The sequence below is a fragment of the Mirounga angustirostris genome, unplaced genomic scaffold (genome assembly GCF_029215605.1).
Source record: "Mirounga angustirostris isolate CCGP_5_RB_7025 unplaced genomic scaffold, mMirAng1.0.hap1 SCAF_7, whole genome shotgun sequence".
In the NCBI taxonomy this organism is placed as follows: domain Eukaryota; kingdom Metazoa; phylum Chordata; class Mammalia; order Carnivora; family Phocidae; genus Mirounga; species Mirounga angustirostris.
In genome coordinates, this window is record NW_026991715.1 from 58,454,768 (window position 1) to 58,477,855 (window position 23,088).

Genomic DNA, 23,088 nt, shown 5'->3' on the forward strand with positions numbered 1-23,088 from the left:
AGCTGTGTCTTTCCTCCTTTATTTACGTTATGTTTTTCTCCAGCTCCTCACCAGTAAAGCAGTGACATTTGAAAGGTTCTGGTCTGGGGGAAATTTGGTCCCATTTCTCTTGTACTAACTCTGAGAGGAAATCTAAATTGCTTTTGTGGGTGGGCTGCAGAAAACTGTTTGGAACGCCATTTATTCTAGGAAGTTTTCTATCGTTCTTTTATGGAGAATGTGAGAGCATGGCTTTAGTCACCACAGCTGAGGCCTCGGAGTTTGGAGTTTGAGCCCTGGGCCCTGGGCAGCTCACCTGCGGATGAAGGATTAATTCTCAACATTGCTGCGTCTTGGCTCAGTTCCCCGTTCCTCACCCTAGTTTTACCATGTAGCCTGGGGTGAATGACTTCAGTACACAAAAGGGTTTAATTATAGCTTCTGTGTAGCACTGGGTAGACTTAATTACTTAATCCGGAGAAAGCAAGCAGTCGTAGCCAAGCCTTGTGTTCGGAGTTCTTTCAGAAGCCACTTGGCACCTGGAGGGGGCTGCGTCTAGTTCTTACTGTTGACAGACAGGTTTTCACTCCAAAGGTTTTTGTAGATGGGAGACTTTGTTAAAAATATAACTGCTCTATCAGAATTTGTAGTTTTAAAAAAAAATTGCAGGGCCAGGAGGAAAATGGTATTTATTCAATAATGTTTCTGTTAATTAAAACTAGAATTCTTTTTTCTTTTTAAAAACTTAATTATGGAGGATTTTGTACCCTCGCAGATGGTATATTGTGTGAGGAATCTCCATGTATCCATCATTCAGTCCTAACGACCATTAACTATTGTTAAATTCTACTCCATTCACCTCCTCATCTCATTTATTCTGAAGCCAATCCTGGAAATCGTTTTATTTCACTTGTAAATGTTTCAGTACTCTAAAAGATAGGGAATTTAGAAATCATGCCTTACAAAAGGCAATTTCTTAATATCAGGTATCCTGTCAGTGTTCAAATTTCCACTTGTCTCAAATATTCTAATTGGTTTCTTCTTTTAGTTTTTTTAAAAATCACAATCCAAATAAAGCTCACATTGCAACTGATTAATGTCTTTTTTAAGTCTCTTAATTTATCTTTTTTCCCCTTGCAATGTATTTGTTGAGGAAAACAGGTTGTTTGTAGTTTTTTCCACACTGGATTTTGCTAATTGCCCTCCATTGACAATACAAAAAGCATGCCACAGGATTAAAAGGCTCTGTTGACCAAGAACTCTGATTATACATCTGTTCATTTTGCACTTACAGGAAGCAGCTAAGAATGGTAAAATTCTTACGGGTTTGCTGTCTCATGGTGATGTTAATATGCTTCTAAGGATAGGGAAAAACAGAGAATGGGGACCCCTCGCCCCCACTGGCCCAGCCACCATCTGGATCTGGCTGGCTGTGCCTGAGAATTCCACTCTGACAGGATTTATCATTAAATGGCAGTGTGGACATTTCACATGTGCCTTTTGCTCCTACACATTCGTTCTGATCTCCCTAGAATGCCCATCATTCTTTAATTCTACAGTTTGCATACTCTTAACTTTCCCTTCCTCCCTCCCTTTCCCCTTTCTTCCCTCCTCCCTCTCTTCTTTCCTTTTTTGCCTTTTTTTTTTTTTTTTAAGATTTTATTTATTTATTTGACAGACACAGCGAGGGAGGGAACACAAGCAGGGGCAGAGGTAGAGGAAGAAGCAGGCTTCCCGCTGAGCAGGGAGCCCGACACGGGGCTCGATCCCAGGACCCTGGGATCATGACCTGAGCCGAAGGCAGACGCTTAACGACTGAACCACCCAGGCACCCCCTTTTTTGCTGTTTTAACTTAAGATAATTTATTGCAAAAGGAATAGAGAAATGTCACAGTTATAAAAGCACAAATAAAGGAAACCAGGAGACATGAAAGAGACCATTATGAAGTGATAAATATTCCTAAAATCTTAGATGCTAAATGCTTTTGATCTTGGCCTGGTGCCGAATGATCTTGTTTGGTTTGATTATTGTAGTCAGATTTGGGTAATCCTTTTATGGCCTCGGATGCTGGGGTCTTGAGGCAGAATTTCAGTAGAAGGCAGAGAATCCATACCCTCCATAGCACTGTGGGGGCAGCGGTTAGGTCTGTAGCCTCCTCAGCCACAGCCATAGCTTGGGCCTCCCTTAAGTAGCTGCCAGAGTAGCTCACGGTGTCAGGGCTGTTGAGTTTGGTTGCTTATTCAAGGCAAGATCCTGAGCGTGCATGTCAGCACGTGTAGAGGGATGCTTGTATACCTTGGTCAGAGCATGTGATAAATCACGGGTATACCTTTTTGTGTCATTTTTAAATGACCTACTTGACACAAATCATTCATTCATTGTCCCCTGCCTGACACAGGGTAGATCCTCTTTTTTTTTTTTTTTTTTTAAGATTTTATTTATTTATTTATTTCACAGAGAGACACAGCGAGAGAGGGAACACAAGCAGGGGGAGCGGGAGAGGGAGAAGCAGGCTTCCCGCCGAGCAGGGAGCCCGATGTGGGGCTCGATCCCAGGACCCTGGGATCATGACCTGAGCCGAAGGCAGACGCTTAACGACTGAGCCACCCAGGCGCCCAGGGTAGATCCTCTTAATGTTCGTTTTCAGATGGGATAGAATAATTATTTCAGAAAGAGAAATGTTCCAGTCTTCAGAACCTATGATGGAGTTCTTTCCTTCAAGACAGTGTTGTGTGTCTTGGACATTTCCTGAGCTGTGTCTGCCCCTCTGCCTTCTTTTGGGTAGTGGTTCTCTGGGCCAGGGTCTGTGCATTCCCAGCTCTGGCCGCTCTGAGGAGGGGCACACACAGCTCCTGGGTCTTGGGCTTGGAATGAAGCTGGCATCTGGGAAGACATGACAGCACATGACATGACATGTCTGGGAAGACGTGAGATTAAATTAAATCTCGTGAGCAGATCTAGGGAGCCCAGGCTATACCTTGAAGGTACTTCTGGATCCTTCACCCTGGACAGGAACAGGAAACCCTGAAGTTTTCACGGTGAGGGGAGAGTCAAGCAGGAGCCAGAAGGAAGCTAACCGCAGGCCAAGGGGCCTATCAGAACCCCAGGGCTCTGAGCCTCCATCAGGCTGCTCATGGGCTGGCTGTGTGTGTGTGTGTGTGTGTTTCTTTTGTGGCCAAGGTAAGGGCACCTTTTAGAGAGGCTGCCCCATGGCAACTGCCTTCTGCCCCTGTTTGTGCTCCCTAACCCCTACTCTCTGTCGCCCCAAGCCCTCCTCCCTCAAACTCCAACTACTAGATTTAGAAACAAGAATCTTCCCCCTTTTTTTTCCCCCTTTTGACCTTCCAGTTGCCTCTGGGGAGATGAGGTAAGGAGAATGCTCTTATCTAAATTTCAGGGGGTGGAGTTTGGATCTGTCTTCCTTCCCAGCGCTGGGGCGCTGAGGAACCTGGGCTGGGAATCACACAGGTCTGAGGAAGCCTCTGTGGCTGCGAAAGTCCAGACTCAGGGCGTGGCAGGCATGTTCCTTATGACAAAGGAAAGCAGGAATTGCTGTAATTTATGACTTAGAACAAGGAAGGCGCTGAGTCCCTCAAGAAACAGCTTGAGATAGATTTCCTCCAACCCTGCGCCCGCCTCCTTGTGGTGAAGATGTAGTACTTCTGGAGCCAGATGCCCTGGGTTCAAATCCTCACTTCACCCTGCAGTAACCGCTCGGTGCCTTAGCTTAAAGAGCTGTAAACCAGGGCCAACTTTTTTTTTTTGTAGTGTTCCATGATTCATTGTTTGCGTCCATTCAATACGTGCCCTCTTTAATACCCATCACCAGGCTAACCCATCCCCGCCCCGAACCCTGTTTGTTTCTCAGAGTCCACAGTCTCTCATGGTTCGTCTCCCGCTCCGATTTCCCCCCCTTCATTTTTCCCTTCCTGCTATCTTCTTCTTCTTTTTTTTAAATTAACATATATTTGTTTCAGAGGTACAGGTCTGTGATTCATCACTTACACAATTCACAGCGCTCACCATAGCACATACCCTCCCCAATGTCTATCACCCAGCTACCCCATCCCTCCCACCCCCCACCACCCCAGCAACCCTCAGTTTGTTTCCTGAGATTAAGAATTCCTCATAACAGTGAGATCATATGATACTTGTCCTTCTCTGATTGACTTATTTCACTCAGCATAACACCCTCCAGTTCTATCCACGTCGTTGCAAATGACAAGATTTCATTCCTTTTGATGGCTGCATAATATTCCATTGTATATAACTACCACATCTTTTTTTTTTTTTTAAGATTTTATTTATTTATTTGACAGAGAGAGACATAGCGAGAGCAGGAACACAAGCAGGGGGAGTGGGAGCGGGAGAAGCAGGCTTCCCGTGGAGCAGGGAGCCCGATGCGGGGCTCGATCCCAGGACCCTGGGATCATGACCTGAGCCGAAGGCAGATGCTTAACGACTGAGCCACCCAGGCGCCCGTACCACATCTTCTTTATCCATTCATCTGTTGATGGACATCTTGGTTCTTTTCATAGTTTGGCTATTGTGGACATTGCTGCTATAAACATTGGGGTGCATGTACCCCTTCGGATCCCTACATTTGTATCTTTGGGGTAAATACCCAGTAGTGCAATTGCTGGGTTGTATGGTAGCTCTGTTTTCAACTTTTTGAGGGTCAGTGCTACCCAGGGCCAATTATTCTTAAGATTTTTGAGGATGATGGGGCACCTGACTGGCTCAGTTGGTGGAGGGGGGGACTCCTGATCTCGGGTCATGAGTTTGAGCCCCATGTAGGGGTAGAGCTTACTTAAAAAAAAAAAAAAAGATTTGTGAGGATGAAGTGAGTTCATTTAAACTGCCTAGAAGGGTGCTTGGTCAGAGTATGTGTTAATTAAAGTTAGCTCCTATTATTATCCTCTAATCTACTTCCTGTGCAGAGAAACAGGAAAGCCTGAGGCCATGCAGGAGCTTTAGGAGGGCTGGTTTATGCAGTGCGGTGAGTGGGGGTATTGCTGTTGACAGCAAATCAAGGAGGGTCCCATATGGGCTAGAGGGCTTAGGATGCCACAGAGTGCAAATGACACAGTCTGGTGTGACTTGGGGGGTGAGATGCTGAGGGTGTCCTGCAGTCTGTTTGTTTATACTCCGCTCTGCCCCAGGTAGGATTTAAAGCGATACATAAGAATACACAAAGTAGAGTAAGAAATTGGAAATTAAGTAGAAGAGAAGAAGAAAAAACAAGACTGAAATGTAAAATGGGGGTGGTGGTGGAGTAAGATTAATACAAAATACACCACAGAAAGCAGAAGTCACAGTCGGCTGCGTTCAGCTGAACTCCACCGTTCGGATTGGCCTGCAGCTTTGTCTGTTTCTTTTCTTTTCTTTTTTTTTAAAGATTTTATTTATTTATTTGACAGAGAGAGACACAGCGAGAGAGGGAACACAAGCAGGGGGAGTGAGAGAGGGAGAAGCAGGCCTCCCATGGAGCAGGGAGCCCGATGTGGGGCTCGATCCCAGGACCCTGAGATCATGACCTGAGCTGAAGGCAGACGCTTAACGACTGAACCACCCAGGCGCCCCTGTCTGTTTATTTTCAGTTCAGTGTGTGTGTTTGTTGTTTTGAATTGTAGTTAAAATCCAGGCATTCTCAAAAATTAGGATTCCTGGGGTTTTTTCTAAAAATAATGGAAGTTCTGGGAGCTCTGAGCCATATTCTAGTCTGGCAGCAATCATCTGAATATGAGGAGCAGTCCCCATTCCTAAGAGGGCCTGTCCTGTCCAATTTACCAGCGTCCTCTCTAGTCCCTTTTGCTCCCCAACACTGAGGCAGAGTGTCATTCCCACTTACCATCATGGACTATTTCTCTGAACTCAGATCTCTATCAAATGTGAATAAAACAAAAATAGGTCAAGATTTTTATTTCTTACTTTTTCTCTCTTTTGCCTGTCTGCATTAGCTTCTTGGCCATCAAGGCAGACCTATGCTCAATATTTTTAACTGCTGTCAATTCTGATTGGTACCTGTGTTGTACTTGTTGTTGAACAGTTCGAACATAACCCCTGCTTAGGTATTTGAGTTTATATAGGTGGTAAAGTCATGTGTTTGGCCTTGGGGCCCCCAGATTTGACTCTAGTCCTTCTAACAGCCAAAGAAAAAGAGTACACCTTATCGGCCAGGCAATTTAATGTCCATAAGATAATTGCTTAGGCAGATCAGGACTCTTCTCAACACAAAGACCGCATGGAAATTTCTCCTGAGAGTTTTCTTTCTTTCTTTATTTTTAAGATTTTATTTTTATTATTTATTTGACAGAGAGAGAGATAGCGAGAGCAGTAACACAAGCAGGGGGAGTGGGAGAGGGAGAAGCAGGCTTCTTGCAGAGCAGGGAGCCCGATGCAGGGCTCGATCCCAGGACCCTGGGATCATGACCTGAGCCGAAGGCAGTCGCTTAACGACTGAGCCACCCAGGCGCCCTCTCCTGAGAGTTTTCATAGAGAGTGAAGGGTATGTTCAAACAACAGCCATCCCCCTCTTAGACTTGTTTTAAGACTAATCCTAGCAGCTTCCCTCAACATAGTCAAGTGACAGTTTCCCAAAACACCAAATTGCTTAAGCAGTTTTTGGGGAGGCCAGTCTGATACAGTTCAGAAACTTCTTTCTCTACTGTGTTGACTGAATACAGGGATAGTTTTAGAAAATTTAGAAAGTCTGGAGACATGGATGGATTTCTCCAAATAATCCTCCATAGCTAATCCAAAGATACAACGCCTGGACTTGAGACAGCCACTTTGTGACCAGGGGACAAGTCAGGGATGAGAGCCAACACACGGAAGATGAAGAGGACAGACAGAAGATCTTGGGTCCTTGCTGACATTGTTGAAATACTGAAACAACCAACCCTTATTGTGTGAGATAACAAATGTCCTTATTAAGTTTTAAGTACCTTTATTCCTTATTCTAGTACTTGCTGACAAATGCATTCTAATGAGGATAGCCTATAACCAATTCAAGTCCAAAGAAAGAGCAATAAAATTCACAACCTAATTTCTCCTCCTGGAGGTTTAAGTATAAAAAGGGATAGGTGTAGAGGACAACTTTTAGGCAAACAGGGTTGAGCGATGGAATGTAGAAGGTGCCAGGCCCCTCAGGCGCCCCACCTCAAAATAGCCATAGGCCCTAACTGACCAATGGGCAACTGAGAACCAGGCACAGTTCCCAAAAAAGGAAAAATTCCATACTCGCCATACCTCCGCATCTTCCCCATTTAAGAACAGCCCCCACCCACTGCCTCTGCTCAGCTGTCCCGCCTGCAGCTCCCTCGTGGCGTATTCCATAAACTTCTATCTCCTTTGTTCCGCCTCAGGTGAGTTCCTTCACCTCCTGTGCCATCGGCTTCTACCCAGTGGTTGCCTCACATCTGGGGTCCCCCATCCGATTGAATGATACCTCATTTGGGCACCACAATAGGCAAATAGCTAGGCTATGCAAAATACTGGCGTGTCATGAGAAGTTGTAGGTCTGTATTGTAGGTGAATGGAAGTAAAACAGTACTGATAGGATTCTCAGGGGTCTCAGGTCAGAGTTGTTTTTTGTTTTTTTTTTTAAGATTTTATTTATTTGACAGAGAGACAGAGACAGAACACAAGCAGGGGGAGTGGGAGAGGGAGAAGCAGGCTTCCCGCCGAGCAGGGAGCCTGATGCGGAGCTTGATCCCAGGACCCTGGGATCATGACCTGAGCCGAAGGCAGACGCTTAACAACTGATCCACCCAGATGCCCCTCAGGGCACGGTTGAGGAAGTAGACTTGGGAACTGGAATTTTATAGTTTGAAGGCAAAACGATCACAGTAGATAAAATTGCCTACGTTGACCACATAGAGCGATGGAGAATACCCACATTTAAAGGGCAGACGTTAGAAGGCAAGATTCCTGCAGAGGAAAGGAAAGGGAGGAAGAAGAGTTAGAGGTTGGAGGGAAACCAGCATAGTAAGAGATCATGGGAGCAAAAAGAACAGAAGCTTTCGGAAGGCAGGAATGGGAAATAGTGTCAAATACAACCCATGCACATAGGACTTGCATATATCAAGTGAAATCTGTGCTTCCATATATTCATTCTCTGTCTGAAATGGATCCTGTAGATAAAATTTTCCTGTTCCATGCCGTTCTTGTTTTTAATAATCAAACCTAGACTCTTCTGCAGGAGCTTTCTTACCAAGGTTTTTAGAAAAAATAAAAATTGTTTATAATAAAATATAGGTCCATGAGCTCCTAGGCACATCTTTAGTTAAATTTGCCTGCCATTTTCTTTTCTTTTCTTTTTTTTTTTTTAAGATTTTATTTATTTATTTGACAGACAGAGACACAGCAAGAGAGGGAACACAAGCAGGGGGGAGTGGGAGAGGGAGAAGCAGGCTTCCCACCGAGCAGGGAGCCCGATGCGGGGCTCGATCCCAGGACCCTGGGATCATGACCTGAGCCGAAGGCAGACGCCCAACGACGGAGCCACCCAGGCGCCCCTGCCTGCCATTTTCTTTAGCCAGTTTTTAAAAGGGCTCGAAGGAAGTTCTTATCTATCCAGAATTTGAAGCCATAAAGATTTTGCTGGCTAAAAGATGCAACTGCCAGGACCAATTTCAATTTGTCAGTTACCTTTTGATGGGTACAAAGAGGGTGGGGCCTCTCTCTTGAGGCGATCACAATTAAGTTCCAGAGTATGTGAAACTCAAGGGATTTCCGAGAGTCCTCCATTCCATCTCAGTCTTCTGCATCTTCTCTCACCAGTCAAGTCACGGCACAGACTGGCTCAGGGAAAATCAGGCCAAGAGTAAGGTGAGGGGAAATGGCTGATCCATCTGAGATCCAGTGTGTTACCATCCAAGGGCAACAATAAGCAGGGTGGGGGCTAATCATTCTGAAGTCTAAACACAAATTCTTCAGAAGTGGTCTCTGAACTTTTATTTCAAAACTATAAATTATGGGGGCGCCTGGGTGGCTCAGTCGTTGAGCGTCTGCCTTCGGCTCAGGTCGTGATCTCAGGGTCCTGGGATCGGGCCCCGCATCGGGCTCCCTGCTCGGCGGGAAGCCTGCTTCTCCCTCTCCCACTCCCCCTGCTTGTGTTCCCTCTCTCGCTGTGTCTCTCTCTGTCAAATAAATAAATAAAATCTTAAAAAAAACCAACTATAAATTATGTTTATAAGTATGGGAGTTCTTCAACTCACATTCCTTCACAGGGATGATACATAAGAAATAAACATTTTGGTAAGGTTGTAGACTCTAAAGAGAAATGTCTCGACTTGGTGGATACATAGAATATTAAAAAATCTAAAAGATTATTCAATTGTAACCAAATAATTTGCTTCGGCTAAAGACAAGTAAACATTAAAGTATATCATGTCCATATAATTGGGAGCCAAATCAAGGTAGGAGGAATATATCATTATTATATGAACTTGGGAACTCAGAGTGGACTAAGATTAGGATATTTGAGCAATTTTACCACCACCAGTCTATTTCTGAGCTGCTGTGAAAAGGAGGAGTTCATGTCCTGAAAATAAGCAAATAACTTCCTTGGAATCCAGGTCGTTTGGAGGCATATGTATTAAAGCCCAAAAGAAAAACAAATGATGCAGGATCTTCACACCGAGGACCCCATCCCGCTCTGCTTGAAAGTGAGGAGCCTTGGGGCACCTGGGTGGCTCAGTCGTTAAGCGTCTGCCTTCGGCTCAGGTCGTGATCTCAGGGTCCTGGGATCGAGCCCCGCATCAGGCTCCCTGCTCAGCGGGAAGCCTGCTTCTCCCTCTCCCACTCCCCCTGCTTGTGTTCCCTCTCTCACTGTGTCTCTCTCTGTCAAGTAAATAAATAAAATCTTTAAAAAAAAAAAAAAAGTGAGGAGCCTTAGTCACATGGAGGCAAACACCAAACTCCAGGGAATCTGGGGGTCGAGAAAGATGCAACCATGAGGCTCTGCAAAATTGCATAGGTTTGTAACTTAACCTGAAACTGGCAAATCCAGTCTGTGAGGACCATTTCTTGTGGAGAGTCTGCTGCTCTCTGGACTGAGGGCAGGGCTCCCTGGAGACTTGATCAACTTATCAGAAGTCTGTCTTTCGTTTGTTTGTTTTTACTTTTTAAGTAATGTCTACACCCAATGTGGGGTCCGAACTCAGCCCCCAAGATCAAGAGGCACGTGCTCGGGCGCCTGGGTGGCTCAGTCGGTTAAGTGACTGCCTTCGGCTCAGGTCATGATCCTGGAGTCCCGGGATCGAGTCCCGCATCGGGCTCCCTGCTCGGCGGGGGGTCTGCTTCTCCCTCTGACCCTCCTCCCTCTCGTGCTCTCTGTCTCTCATTCTCTCTCTCTCAAATAAATAAATAAAATCTGTAAAAAAAAAAAAGAGGCACGTGCTCTCCTGACTGACCCAGCCAGGTGCCTCTACAGCAGAGTGTCTTGGATGGGGCAAATCACTCAGGGTTCTTTACTGCAAGCAATGCAAGCTGCGTCTAGCTGCTGAAGCAGAAAAGGAATTCGTTGAAATAAACATGAGTGGCTCTCAAAATTCTGGTGAGAGCTGTAAAGAAACAGTGTTGGAGGTAGATCTTCCAAGAATGATGGCCAAAACCACACTGCAGAACCGGCTGGAGGAGAGAAGTCCCTCTGTGGCCACAAAGCCTGGAGATGGTTCGTTGCCCTCCTTGACTCTGCAGCATTGCCATTGTGGCCAGTAGGTGGGTCGTGTCCATACCAGGAACTCTCACCTCATGTGTGGAAGAGGGTAGAGGGGGAAATGAGCCTCGCTGCAGATCCAGTTTCAGAAGCAGGAAACTGGGGGTTGCCATTTATTGGAGGAGGCTGGAATGGAAGGCGGAGAGACCTTTGGCCCTAAAGGCTCTGAGATGGGCACTGCTCTCTGCTTTTCCCTGTGGGAAGCGGGGAGGGGCTGGTGGAAGGCGTTTGGAGCTCAGCGTTGTGTATCACAAAAGCAGACAAATGAGACATCAGTGCTAATGCACGGCAAAGAACTTGGGGCATGATCAAGAGAAGTTTTATCAAGCCGACTTTGCTCGGATGACGCTGAGGAGACTACTTTGTGATCTGAGGTGATTTTTGGCTAAACTGCACGTGTTCTCTAAAGCCCTGTATTAACTCTGTTAAGATGTTCAAGGAGGTCACTTGCAAAGAACCCATTGTTACTTCCCCTAAATTTTCACTGCTGCTTTGTGGAGAAAGGTGCTGTAGAAAATAGGAAACAGTGCCCTCTCCTGTCAGAGCTTGGCATGTTTGTCCATTCTGAAACCACATACGAGAATTTCCTCACATTTTTATTCCTGAGAACTTCTCATAGAAGGAACCTATTTATTTACATGGCACCATTTTTCTGAGGAGTCATGTAGAAAAGTCATGTAAAAAAACACCATTAGCTATTGTAGATGTCTGTTGTTTCATAACAATTGACCCCAAATTTTGCTTAAAACAACATGTATTGTCTTATATAATTTCTATGACAGAAACTTGGGAGCTGTGTAGCTTTGGCTGTGACTTGGGGCTTCCCAGAAGGTCATACTGCAGTCATGTGAAGGCTTGACTCTGGCTGGAGGACCCCCTTCTAAGGAGCCTCGTCACATGCCTGGCAGGTTGGTGCTGCTTGTTGGCTGGAGACCTCTGTTCTTTGCCACATGGATCTCCATAGGGCTCATTGGGTGTCCTCATGACGTGGTGACTGATTTCTCCCAGAGCATGGGATCCAAGAGGAAGCAAAGCAGAAGCTACAATGTCTTTTTTTTTTTTTTTAAGATTTCATTTATTTATTTGAGAGAGAGAGTGCGCACGAGTGGCAGGGAGGGGCAGAGGGAGACGCAGACTCCTCGCTGAGCAGGGAGCCCCATGAGGGGCTTGATCCCAGCAGGACCCGAGCCGAAGGCAGACACTTAACTGACTGAGCCACCCAGGCGCCCCTCCACAATGTCTTTTATGCTTTAGTCTTTTTTTTTTTTTAAGACTTTATTTATTTATTTGACAGAGAGAGACACAGCAAGAGAGGGAACACAAGCAGGGGGAGTGGGAGAGGGAGAAGCAGGCTTCCCGCGGAGAAGGGAGCCCGATGTGGGGCTCGATCCCAGGACCCTGGGATCATGACCCGAGCCAAAGGCAGACACCTAATGACTGAGCCACCCAGGCGCCCCTCTAGTCTTTTTTTTTTTTTTTAATATTTCATTTATTTAATTGAGAGATACAGAGAGAGAGAGAGAGAGAATATGAGTGGGGGGAGGGGCAGAGGGAGAGGGAGAAGCAGACTCCCCGCTGAGCAGGAAGCCCAGCACAGGGCTCAACCCCAGGACCCTGGGATCATGATACGAGCCGAAGGGGGAGACGCTTAACCGGTTGAGCCACCCAGGCGCCCCTGCCCTAGTCTTATAAGTCATACACCATTTCATATTGGTAACACAGATCAGTGATGTTCACTGTGGGAGGGGACTAACACAAAGGTGTGATTACCAGGAGACAAAGATATTTGGGGGCCATTTGGTAAGACTGGAACCTTGGAACCAGTGGAACCTTGTTTCAGCATCATTACAGAGAATGGGTGTGGTTTTAGCTAACAATGGAAGTGTAATTGTTGGACTTGCTAATGGCTAGTCTGAGCTGAGGTTCAGACCTATGGAATATATGCATGCCACTTGCCCAAACACGTTCTATTCTACCTGCTTTTTTTCTAGTCTAGTCAGTGTGGCTGGCTAAGGTTCAAATCAAGATTCACCCACCTCCTTTTGCTTAAGAATATATTTGGGCAACCAATAAGCATTAATATTCTAACTTCTTAGCCATCATGTAAAGAACTATTTCAATCTCTATTTTCAGTGAAAGAATTTCCTTAGCTATCTTCTCCTAGTAATTTATTTCAGTGTTATAATGGCCTTCATTATTGGGGAAGTTCTTATTCCTATTACTATGTTTAACATTTTGTTCTTCATCTGAGTGCAGAGTGACAGAAAGCAAGTGGCAGGTTCTCTATCAATAATCCTCCATATGGGAACGCCTGGGGGTCTCAGTCGGTTAAGCTTCTGCTTTGGCTTGGGTCATAATCCCAGGGTCCTGGGATTGAGTCCTGCATCGGGCTCCTTGCTCAGCAGGGAGCCTGCTTCTCCCTCTCCCTCTGCCGCTCCCCCTGCTTGTGCTCTCTCTGACAAATAAATAAAATCTTAAAAAAAAATAATCCTCCATATGTTCAACCCATTAAGTTCCTTCTCCTCTGCTGAAATAATTTCAGTATTGTTCACATGCTGACAGGGATGGGGATTTGTGTGTGTGTGTGTATACACACTTTTTATTAAGGAAAGTTTCAAACATATAGAAAATACAAAAGTAGACTGAAGAACTGCCATGTATCCAGCTCCCAACTTCAGCAGTTAAAATGGACTCATGGCCAGTAGGGTTCAATGTCTTCTCTACCCACTTCCCACCGTAACACCTACCTTCCAGCCACTGAAATATTTTGAAGCAAATTGCCAAAATCTTCTCACTTCATCCCGGAAACGGGTGTTTGACTTGTAAAAGGCAAATCAATATTCAAACCCTTGCCTTTACAATTCCTTTTTTTCTTTTTAAAACTTTTTTTTTAAGATTTTATTTATTTATTTGACAGAGAGAGACACAGCAAGAGAGGGAACACAAGCAGGGGGAGTGAGAGAGGGAGAAGTAGGCTTCCCGCCTAGCAGGGAGCCTGATGCGGGGCTTGATCCCAGGGTCCTGGGAAGGCAAATGCTTAACAACAGCCATCCAGACATCCCTTTCTTTTTAAGATTTATTTTAAAGTAATCTCCACACCCAACATGGGGCTCGAACTCACAACCCCGTGATCAAGTCACATGCTCCACTGACTGAGCCAGTCAGGCCCCCCTACAATTCCTCTTCTTTTGGACTCTTAGCTTTAGTCTTCAGGTAGAGAGCAAGAGGAAATACCTTTCTTTCAGCAGTGAACTCAGGGATGTAGGAGACATCACTTAAGGGAGAGAGAAGGGAAGTCTCCTTTCTGCAGTGCCTGGAGCAGAGACAGACGTTCCTGACAGAAATGTGTGGCCAGTCCCCTAAGGCTGTTTTTTTGGACCACAGGGGTGAGGACAAGTGTGTAGTCACCGCTCTCCTTGGAGTTCCTTGGGGCACCTCTGCCCCCAGGGGACCTCTGTCCTTATCCTAATTGTTTTCTGAAGGAGGAAAAACATGAAGGGCAGCCCACTCACGAACGTAAACACACAGGCTGGTCCTTAAACTGATTTTGTGTGTGCGTTTTTGTTTTGTTTTTTTGTGAGAGAGAGAGAGCACGAGTGGGAGGGAGAGGCAGAGGGAGAGGGAGAAGCAGGCTCTGCACTGAGCAGGGAGCCCGATGCGGGGCTCGATCCCAGGACCCCGGGACCATGACCTGAGCCGAAGGCAGATGCTTAACCGACTGAGCTGCCCAGGCGCCCCTTAAACTGCTTTCAGAATAAAAATTTCTGAATCTGAAATTTCCATTTCTCTCATTCTTTGCACCTTTGTAACCCTTTTAGCCCTAAGGGTTATGACTCATGCCAGAAAATGAAAAGTAAAACTGTAGGGGCGCCTGGGTGGCTCAGTCGTTAAGCGTCTGCCTTCAGCTCAGGTCATGATCCCAGGGTCCTGGGATCGAGCCCCACATCGGGCTCCCTGCTCAGCGGGGAGCCTACTTCTCCCTCTGCCTCTCCCTGTAGCTCCCCCTGCTTGTGCTCTCTCTCTCTCTTTCTCTAATACATAAATAAATTCTTAAAAAAAAAGAAAAGAAAAATCAAACTGTAAGAATTAATAGAACATGTAAAGTGCTACCTGACGACCCTTCTGTGCTATAAACAGATGTGTGTTCCCTGCCCACCCGGGGATTTCGTGTCGCTTGTACATTTGTGTTCCTAGCCTGACAGGGTCCTATTAAGGCTTTTGATGTTATCTTTGTTTAGGAAAGGCTCCTGGAGGGCAGAGGCTGGGGCTGGCTTACATCACAGATAAGCCCCTGAAGGGCCAGGAGTCTCTACACAATTTCCAGCACATTCTGGGAATGAGAGAGCTTCCAGATGCAGTCATGCAGCCGGACACTAAGGGGCAGCATGTACCAGAAGGAATATCTAGCTCTGCTGAAGCCAAGCACAAACCAAGTAGAAACCACCTTGTTTCTAAACCCCAAGAGCAAAGAATGTAGAGAGCACATTCTCATCTCTCGAATCAGATTATAACGTTACAATTTTAAATATCTATTCTATTAAGAGTTTTGCCTGCCAACTGAATTCTCCAAGTAAATTAATTTGTGATCAAATATGATTTAAATATACTGCTAAGACAAATAAAGTCTGTAAAAGTTACCCATTTGACTTCATTTATAACTTCAGCAGCTTAATCTGAAAATATTTAATTCCAAATTCAAACTCTATATTCTTTGAGATGACTGTTGTCTGTCTGTCTCTTTCTCCCTTTGATGAAACAAAATGTTTTGTGTGAAATAAAGGCAATCAAATAATTCTTTAGACAATTAAACTCGACAAGGCTAAACTCTTTGGAGATCTTACAGTTTCCCTTCTGGGTCATTTGCTCATTAATCCATCCACCAGCAAAGATCTCTGAGCATTTCCCTCATATCGTTGGATCTTGCACTAAATGCAATAGAATGCAAAGATGGACCAGATATCAGATCTGCCATCAAGGGATTCATTCAAAGTCTGGAGAGTGGGGAATATATGGGCAGACTTAAAAAAAAAAAAAAGATAGATAGATAGAAACTGATTACAGGAATGCGTACTAAATGAAATAACAACGACAAAGAGATGCGCCAGTGAATAAGAGAGAACACAGGCAGGCACGTACCAGAGGTGGGAGGTTGGAAGTAAGGAAAGTGCTGGAAAACTTCCAAGAGGAGATATTTGAACTGAGCTTCAAGGAGTACCCAGAACGAGCATTCCCAGAATGTGCCAAGGCAAGGAAGAATGAGAGAGCCCAGCATTCTGGTCAGTTTGTAGGCAGGGTTGGACTCGTGAACGCCCGGGGTGAGGGCATTGATTTGTGTTTTCGAGAAACTAGTCTGACAGCAGAATGGAAATGGGAATGGAGAACAGAAAGGAGAGAGAGCCGTAAGGAAGCTACCTCTATTTTGGTGATAGAAACCAAAATTATGAAGCCCGAGGTGGGGAAGAATAGACAGAAATGGGTGAGTTCAACTGATGTTTTAAAACAGTGGGGGCAGCTGAATGGTGGGTAGGGATGGATGTCTGAATGGCCAGTGCAGCAGGTGCAGGTTTGGGTGGGGAAGGAGTGGGTTTAATTGAGTTTGAGGCACTTGTGGAACATTGAGGTAGGTCCTGTAGGCAGTTGGATAGATGGTTCTGGAGCTTAGCAGAGAGACGTAGGCCAAAACATATGATTTGGGGAGTGATTGAAATGATAGGAGTAGCTGGAATCATGGTGGGGTGGTGGTGGGGTAAATGTTAAGCTCTGGAGAGGAAAGAGTGCATTTAGAAATGAGGAGACCCAGAAAAGTATGGTCACAAGGCTATAGGCATTCTTGTATAGGAAGACCCAACATAAAATAGCTGCCAGTGTTCCCTGCATTCTATATATTTAACACGATTCTGGGAAAAACAAGGGGACGCCTGGGTGGCTCAGTCGGTTAAGCTTCTGATTCTTGATCTCAGCTCAGATCTTGATCTCAGGGTTGTGAGTTCAAGCCCCGCATTGGGCTCCACGCTGAGCATGGAGCCTACTTAAAAAAAAATTACAACAAGATTTGCGCCAAGGGCAAGTTTCTTCTGTCATCTTTACACAGGGCCTGGTGTAACAGAAATGCCTGATAAATATTTCTTGCCTATATGTAGGTACATTCATCCGGTGGAATAATATGCAACTTTTGTGAAGAATGGGCTAGATTTATGTGCTGATATAAAAAGATTTCTAAGATATGTTAAGTGAAAAAAACAAGGTGTACCACACATGGATACCATTGTGTATATATATGTTTAAGGACACATATGTAATATTATGTATCTTACATAAATTGTAAAGATATGTATGTTTTTTCTGTAAGGGTAATAATAGCTGACATGTGCATAGCATTTACTATGTTGCAGGCACATATTTTAACTCATTTAATGCTTTCTGTTAGGTAGGTACTTTTGCTATCCCATTTATACAGACTGGGAAACAGTGTGGTAAGTGATGAGCCTGGGATCACCCAGCTGGTTAGTGGCAGAGCTGGGAGCTGAAGCCAGGGAGTCCCAGCGTCTCCGCATCATGATCCTGCCTCTCACCCAGGAAAGTGTTAATGGAAAGGCACTAGGGTGAGGAATGGTGGAACGAGAATTTTACTTTTATTTTATACTCTTGAGTATTGAAGATATTATTTTAGCACATGCGTTATTCCTTTAATAATAAAACACTAATTTAAAAATATTTTTGAGAATTGGACTTTAGGTAGCTAGTGAGAACATCCCTGGGGATCTCCAGGGAGGTTTCAGTGAAATGTGGGGGTGGTAAGAGGGAGGGGAATGGGCTGACTGCGGCTCCATCCCAACAGGCTTGTTGAAAGGAAATACAAATATTACTTTTTATATAATTGAATTTCAGTCCTGAGAACACAGGCAGCATTTAAAAGCACAGTGGCCAAGGGGTGCCTGGGTGGCACAGTCAGTTAAGGGCCCCTGACTCTTGGTTTCTGCTCGGGTTATGATCTCTGGGTTGTGGGATCAAGCCCCGCCTCTGGCTCTTCGCTCAGCTCAGAGTCTGCTTAAGATTCTCTCCCTCTCCTTCTGCCCCTCCCTGCAGCGGTCTCTCTCTCTCTCTCTAGGATAAATAAATAAATCTTTAAAAAATAAAAATAAAATAAAAGCACAGTAGCCAGTTTCTGGCTTTAGTTTTTCTTTTCTTTTTTTTTTTTTTTTAAGATTTTATTTATTTATTTGAGAGAGACCCCAAGAGAGAGAGCACAAGCAATGGGGGAGCAGCAGAGGGAGAGGGAGAAGCAGGCTTCCCGCCTAGCAGGGAGCCCGATGCGGGATCATGACTTGAGCCAAAGGCAAGACGCTTAACCAACTGAGGCACCCAGGTGCCCCTAGTTTTTCTTTTTCTTTGTTAACTTTCCTCTCGCTTGGAACCCTACCCCGTGTGGTTGCCTACATATACAGCAGCTCCGGGCTTTTTTTCTATTTCAATTTTTTGACTAGGTAATACATTCCTTTAACTGAAAAAGTTAAAATCAGTTGAAAATGTATAAATGAGAAACTTACTCCCAGCCACTCTGTTCCACCCTCTATCCCCCTAGCTCCTTATAGCCACACTTCTATTTCTTATGCATCCTTTCAGTGACTCCTTGGGCAAATGCACATATATGTGGGATTTTTTTTCTTGTTACACAGCTGGGATCACTTTGTTCCTTTTTAACTTGCCATGGAGAGCATTCACATTCTTTTTCTTTCTTTTTTTTTATAGCTGCACGACTGTTCACTGGGTTAGTTTAACTAGTCTGCTTTATTTATCCTTTTGACCTTGCTTTGGCCTTGCTAAGAAGTCTCCAGGTTTGAACCATTGTTTCTTCTTTTCTCCTCTATTTTCAGAGTTCTTCCCAGTCATCACCTTCCTAGCACCTGGCTCTAACTTCCACTCATGTTCCCCACTGGGAGGGTATGGAAGGCTTCCTCCTTGCCTCTCATTGCCTTCTCACCTAATGCACACAATGGGTGTCAGCCCTAGCTTGGGGCCCTCAGGGCATCAGGACACACCTGTTCCTTCTGATGCTTAAAAACAGACACAGAGGCACTTCCAGTTGTATCTCTCGTCTGGTAATTTTGGTCTTCTTGGGAACAGGTGTGCATAGGTGAAACCCCAGATATAAATGAGTAGAGTTTAATTATAAACACCTGTTGACAGAGCTATGCACTGGTTGAACAGGTACGAAGTTGGCTATTTTCTTCGTCTTCTATTTATTTTTAATCGATGTTTTATTTAATTTAATTTTTATTTATTATTATTATACTTTTAACCTATGTTTTGATATGACTCTGTATTTGCTGTGTGATCGCTAACTTGTGAACACACTGGACCTGCTAAATTTGGGGGGAGTGGGGATTAGGGAGGAGAAAACTCCCCTGTCAAAGGTCTCCTCTGCAGCCTGCCCTAGACTTGCAGAAGGCTTTAACTGAAGAGCATTACGGTTGAACAACCATCACCTGTGGCATGGGGGACTCGGGGGGACTTGCTGCCCCGTCTGCTTATTTTGAACAAGTGTTTTTTTTTCCCTGAGTTCGGTGGCCCGTCCCTGGAGCGGCCCATTTACCATGCCCGCTCAGCTGGAGCTGGTCATGAACCTCATGATTAGGATCTTCCACCAGTACTCTTGCAAGGAAGGGGACAGATTCAAGCTCGACAAGGGGGAACTGAAAATGCTCCTGCAGCGAGAGCTCACGAGATTCTTCTCGGTGAGTCGCAGCTTCTTGCCCCATGCGGTCAAGGGTGGATGGGGTACACGTCCAAGGAGAGCGTCTATGTACCGTTTCCTATGACCCTGCCACCAACAGTGCGGTTGGTATTGAGATTCAAAGCCAGGGGCAAGCAAACTCTGGAGTGCACTTGATCCTTGAACAACGCAGGTTTGAGCTGCGTGGGTCCTCTCATATGTGGATCTTTTACAGTGCAGGACTGTAAATGTATTGCCTCTTAGGATTTTCTTCATAACCTTTCTTTTACTCTAGCTTACTTTATTGGAAGAATATAGTACATAATTCATAGAAGACACAAAACATGTGTTAATCTACTGTTTATGTTACCAGTAAGGCTTCCTGTCCACAGCAGGCTATTAGCAGTTGAGTATTTGGGAAGTCAGAAAGTCACAAGTTGTAGGCAGATTTTCTTCTGTGGGGGGGGGAGTCAGCACCCCTAATCCCCATGTCGCCGGAGGGTCATCCATACAATAGCACGTACCCTTCTCCATGTTGCCTGTGGCTAGGGTTTCCAAGGGTTGTAAATGGTATTTCGGCTTGCCTCAATGATGCACCATTCTGGGGCAGAAAAGATGCAGCTAGTTCTACCAGGAGTTAGAGTTAATAACGAGTGGCACTAGTTATACCTAGAGCTTCGTCCACCTGCCTGTAAAATTAATATTATGTATTGGGCCAGAAATGAAGCCCAGGGTACTTTTGCTGTGGTGGCAAGTTTTCTAGTGAATGACAAATACTTAGCTTTGTCAGACCAGCCCAGGCTGATTCCGAGGGACAGAAAGGGTGTGTCTGGCCGGTGACCAATTGAGTAGCGCAGAGGTTCACATCTCAAAATAGCCAGGAGTTCAGTAAGTCTGCACATGAAGGCTTACAATGGAGTGTTTGGGGGCTCATCCCTCCTGAGGAAAACCCTTTACTCTGATGTTTATGCAGCCGCCTCGAATTGCCTTTAGCACAGCATGTTATCCTTGTATGATGTTATTTGTCCAAACCCTGTATTAAGACTCCTGTATTTGTAACTATAACACTCTTTTCTCCCTCTATAGGAAAACCTTAAAGTAAAAAAAAAATTTTTTTTAATCATCTCTGCCCACTGTGGGGTTTGAACTCATGACTCTGAAATCAAGAGTCACATGCTCCACCGACTGAGCCACCCAGGTGCACCTAAAGTAAAAATTTTTTTTTTTTTTTAATTTTATTTATTTGACAGAGTGGCAGTGAGAGAGGGAACACAAGCAGGGGGAGTGGGAGAAGCAGGCTTCCCGCGGAGCAGGGAGCCTGATGTGGGGCTCGATCCCAGGACCCTGGGACCATGACCTGAGCCGAAGGCAGACGCTTAACGACTGAGCCACCCAGGCGCCCCTAAAGTAAAAATTTTTTAACAGAGTAATTCTTCACAGTTCCTTTTTAGTGATTTTAGGAGCCCCTAGGAACATTTTTTTTTTTTTTCAAATTTAGTTTGGCTACTGGATTATATAACATTTAGAATAAAAGGCTCAGCAGGTCAAACTTGGCACATTGATTTATTCAAGTGAAATTTATCATTGTTTTTGATCAAACTGATTTTGATCAATTAAAGTTTCCAACGTTTTAATGGTTGGTGCTTTTTGAGAGCAGTGGGAATTCCTGGAGGGAATGAACTACTTTTAGAAATATTTCTCAGCAACCACCAAGCATAGGACAGGTGAATGCTTCAAGTCCCACCCATTCTGAAGCCTGACCTCTTCTATGGGCTCCTTGCTTTACTTTCCACCCCTATAATTCAGTCATCCTTATAAGATCTACCCTTTATCATGGGCCTCTTTTGTGTGTGTCAGGTGTTGTGCTAAGTAAGGCTGCAGATAAAATATTGTATGTCCCATGCAGTATTTGGGACATACTTAAAAATTTTTTCATTGTTCATCTGAAATTTACCTTTAACTGAATGTCCTGTATTTTTGTTTACTAAATCTAGCAAGCTGGTGCTAAGCACTTTTAAAAGGGTTGATGTCTCCCACAACTTTGTAGGGAGATATTCTTCCCATTTTATAAATAAGGAAATTCAAAAATGTTAAGTGATTTGCTCAGAGTCCCATTGTTGGTAAATGGTAGAGCCACCTACTATCCCCTTTTGGCTTTAAAGCCTGCTTTGTTCCATGTCCAGTCCTGGCCCCCCGACCTTTGGAGTTGTGTAATGCATTTTCAGGATCAGCAGCTCATGATGCTAAGATGCTGTTTGCTCTTCTTTGTGTTTAGATCTGAGCCAGAATTACATGGCCCTGGGGCAGAAGGCTAGACCGTTTAGAATTGGTGCTTGGTTTAAATCCACCTGCACATGAGCTTTTGGAAATTGTCCTTAGATGCTAAAATGGAAACAAAAACTTGAATGTAAATAAAAGGAAAATGCAATTTCAGTTGTCATGAACCTCAAAGCCTGGGAGTTAGAGATTTTCTTTTTCCTTTAAGTGCCAAAAAAAACCCCAATTGGTTGATACGATAATGCAGGACCTGGATGCCAATAAGGACAACGAAGTGGATTTTAATGAATTTGTGGTCATGGTGGCAGCTCTGACAGTTGCTTTGTAACTTTGTAGAACAATTGAAGAAGAAAGGAAAATAAAGATAAGTAGTAAGCTGGGGTGCCTGGGTGGCTCAGTCGTTAAGCGTCTGCCTTCGGCTCAGGTCATGATCCCAGGGTCCTGGGATCGAGCCCCACATCGGGCTCCCTACTCGACAGGAAGCCTGCTTCTCCCTCTCCCACTCCCCCTGCTTGTGTTCCCTCTCTCGCTGTGTCTCTCTCTGTCAAATAAATAAAATCTTTAAAAAAAAAAAAAGATAAGTAGTAAGCTTATCTAAGGGCAGAAATATATCCATAGTTATTTGCTTCCTCTTCATCTATAGTCTTGAGACCTATAGTTATAGTAATGCCATTTATAGATATAATATACATATAATTAATTACTAGTATTATTAAATGATGTGTACCTTAATAAATTGATTTAAATATTCCAAATCTTACATGCCCTACTTGAAATTCTCCTATACTATTAAGGATGTTTATGCTTTTTTTTTTTTTATCTGTCAAAGAGCAAGCATCACAAAATTTAGCTCCTTTCAAAGGAGACTAAAACTTAGCAAACTTCTAAGAGACATTTATCTCCCTTAAATTGTATTTGGAACTTCTTATCCTATTAACGAAATTAAGTGGCTCTCCCACCCTCTAGTGATTCTGCTTCAAATGGAAGAAGTTGTGCAGATCTGTAAGCAGAAAGGTTGATACATAGAAAAAAGTGCTGGCTTTGTCCATGAGTTAGGTCAGGAGAGGGGGTACATTCAGGGCTAGGTATCCAAGCCAAGAGAACTAAAGCCAGCAACTCTTGAAGGCTGGTGTATAAATACCTTCCCTTGCCCCTTGGGTCTCCTAATTCTGGGGCAAGTGTTTCACACCATTTCCCAGTGCTTCCCTTGGGGTTAAGGTTCAGTCGCCTGCCCTGCCCAGGGAGCCTGGCTTGATGTCATCCTTCTCTGTGCTCCCTCCCTTTCTTTGTCTCACTACATACCCCCACCCTGTGTGTCTGCACTCTCAAATAAACAACTTGCATGCAAATCCTTGTCTCACAGTCTGGTTAGGAGGAAACCACACTATGACAGAT

At 44.6% G+C, this 23,088-nt stretch overlaps 1 protein-coding gene across 1 annotated transcript; it reads left to right on the forward strand.

Moving 5' to 3' along the window:
* The first annotated feature begins 19,297 nt into the window (after positions 1 to 19,297).
* Positions 19,298 to 22,021, forward strand: S100Z (S100 calcium binding protein Z). Its single transcript, XM_045886999.1, has 2 exons — positions 19,298 to 19,438; positions 21,902 to 22,021. The coding sequence occupies exons 1-2, from the start codon at positions 19,298 to 19,300 to the stop codon at positions 22,019 to 22,021; spliced, it is 261 nt and encodes an 86-aa protein (XP_045742955.1).
* The last annotated feature ends 1,067 nt before the right edge of the window (positions 22,022 to 23,088 follow it).

Excerpts from the sequence above, each read along its gene's own strand:
- S100Z (XM_045886999.1), top strand. The coding sequence starts at position 19,298 with ATGCCCGCTCAGCTGGAGCTGGTCATGAACCTCATGATTAGGATCTTC. Across the intron at positions 19,439-21,901 it reads AGCTCACGAGATTCTTCTCG|TGCCAAAAAAAACCCCAATT; the intron begins GTGAGTCGCAGC and ends TTTTCCTTTAAG.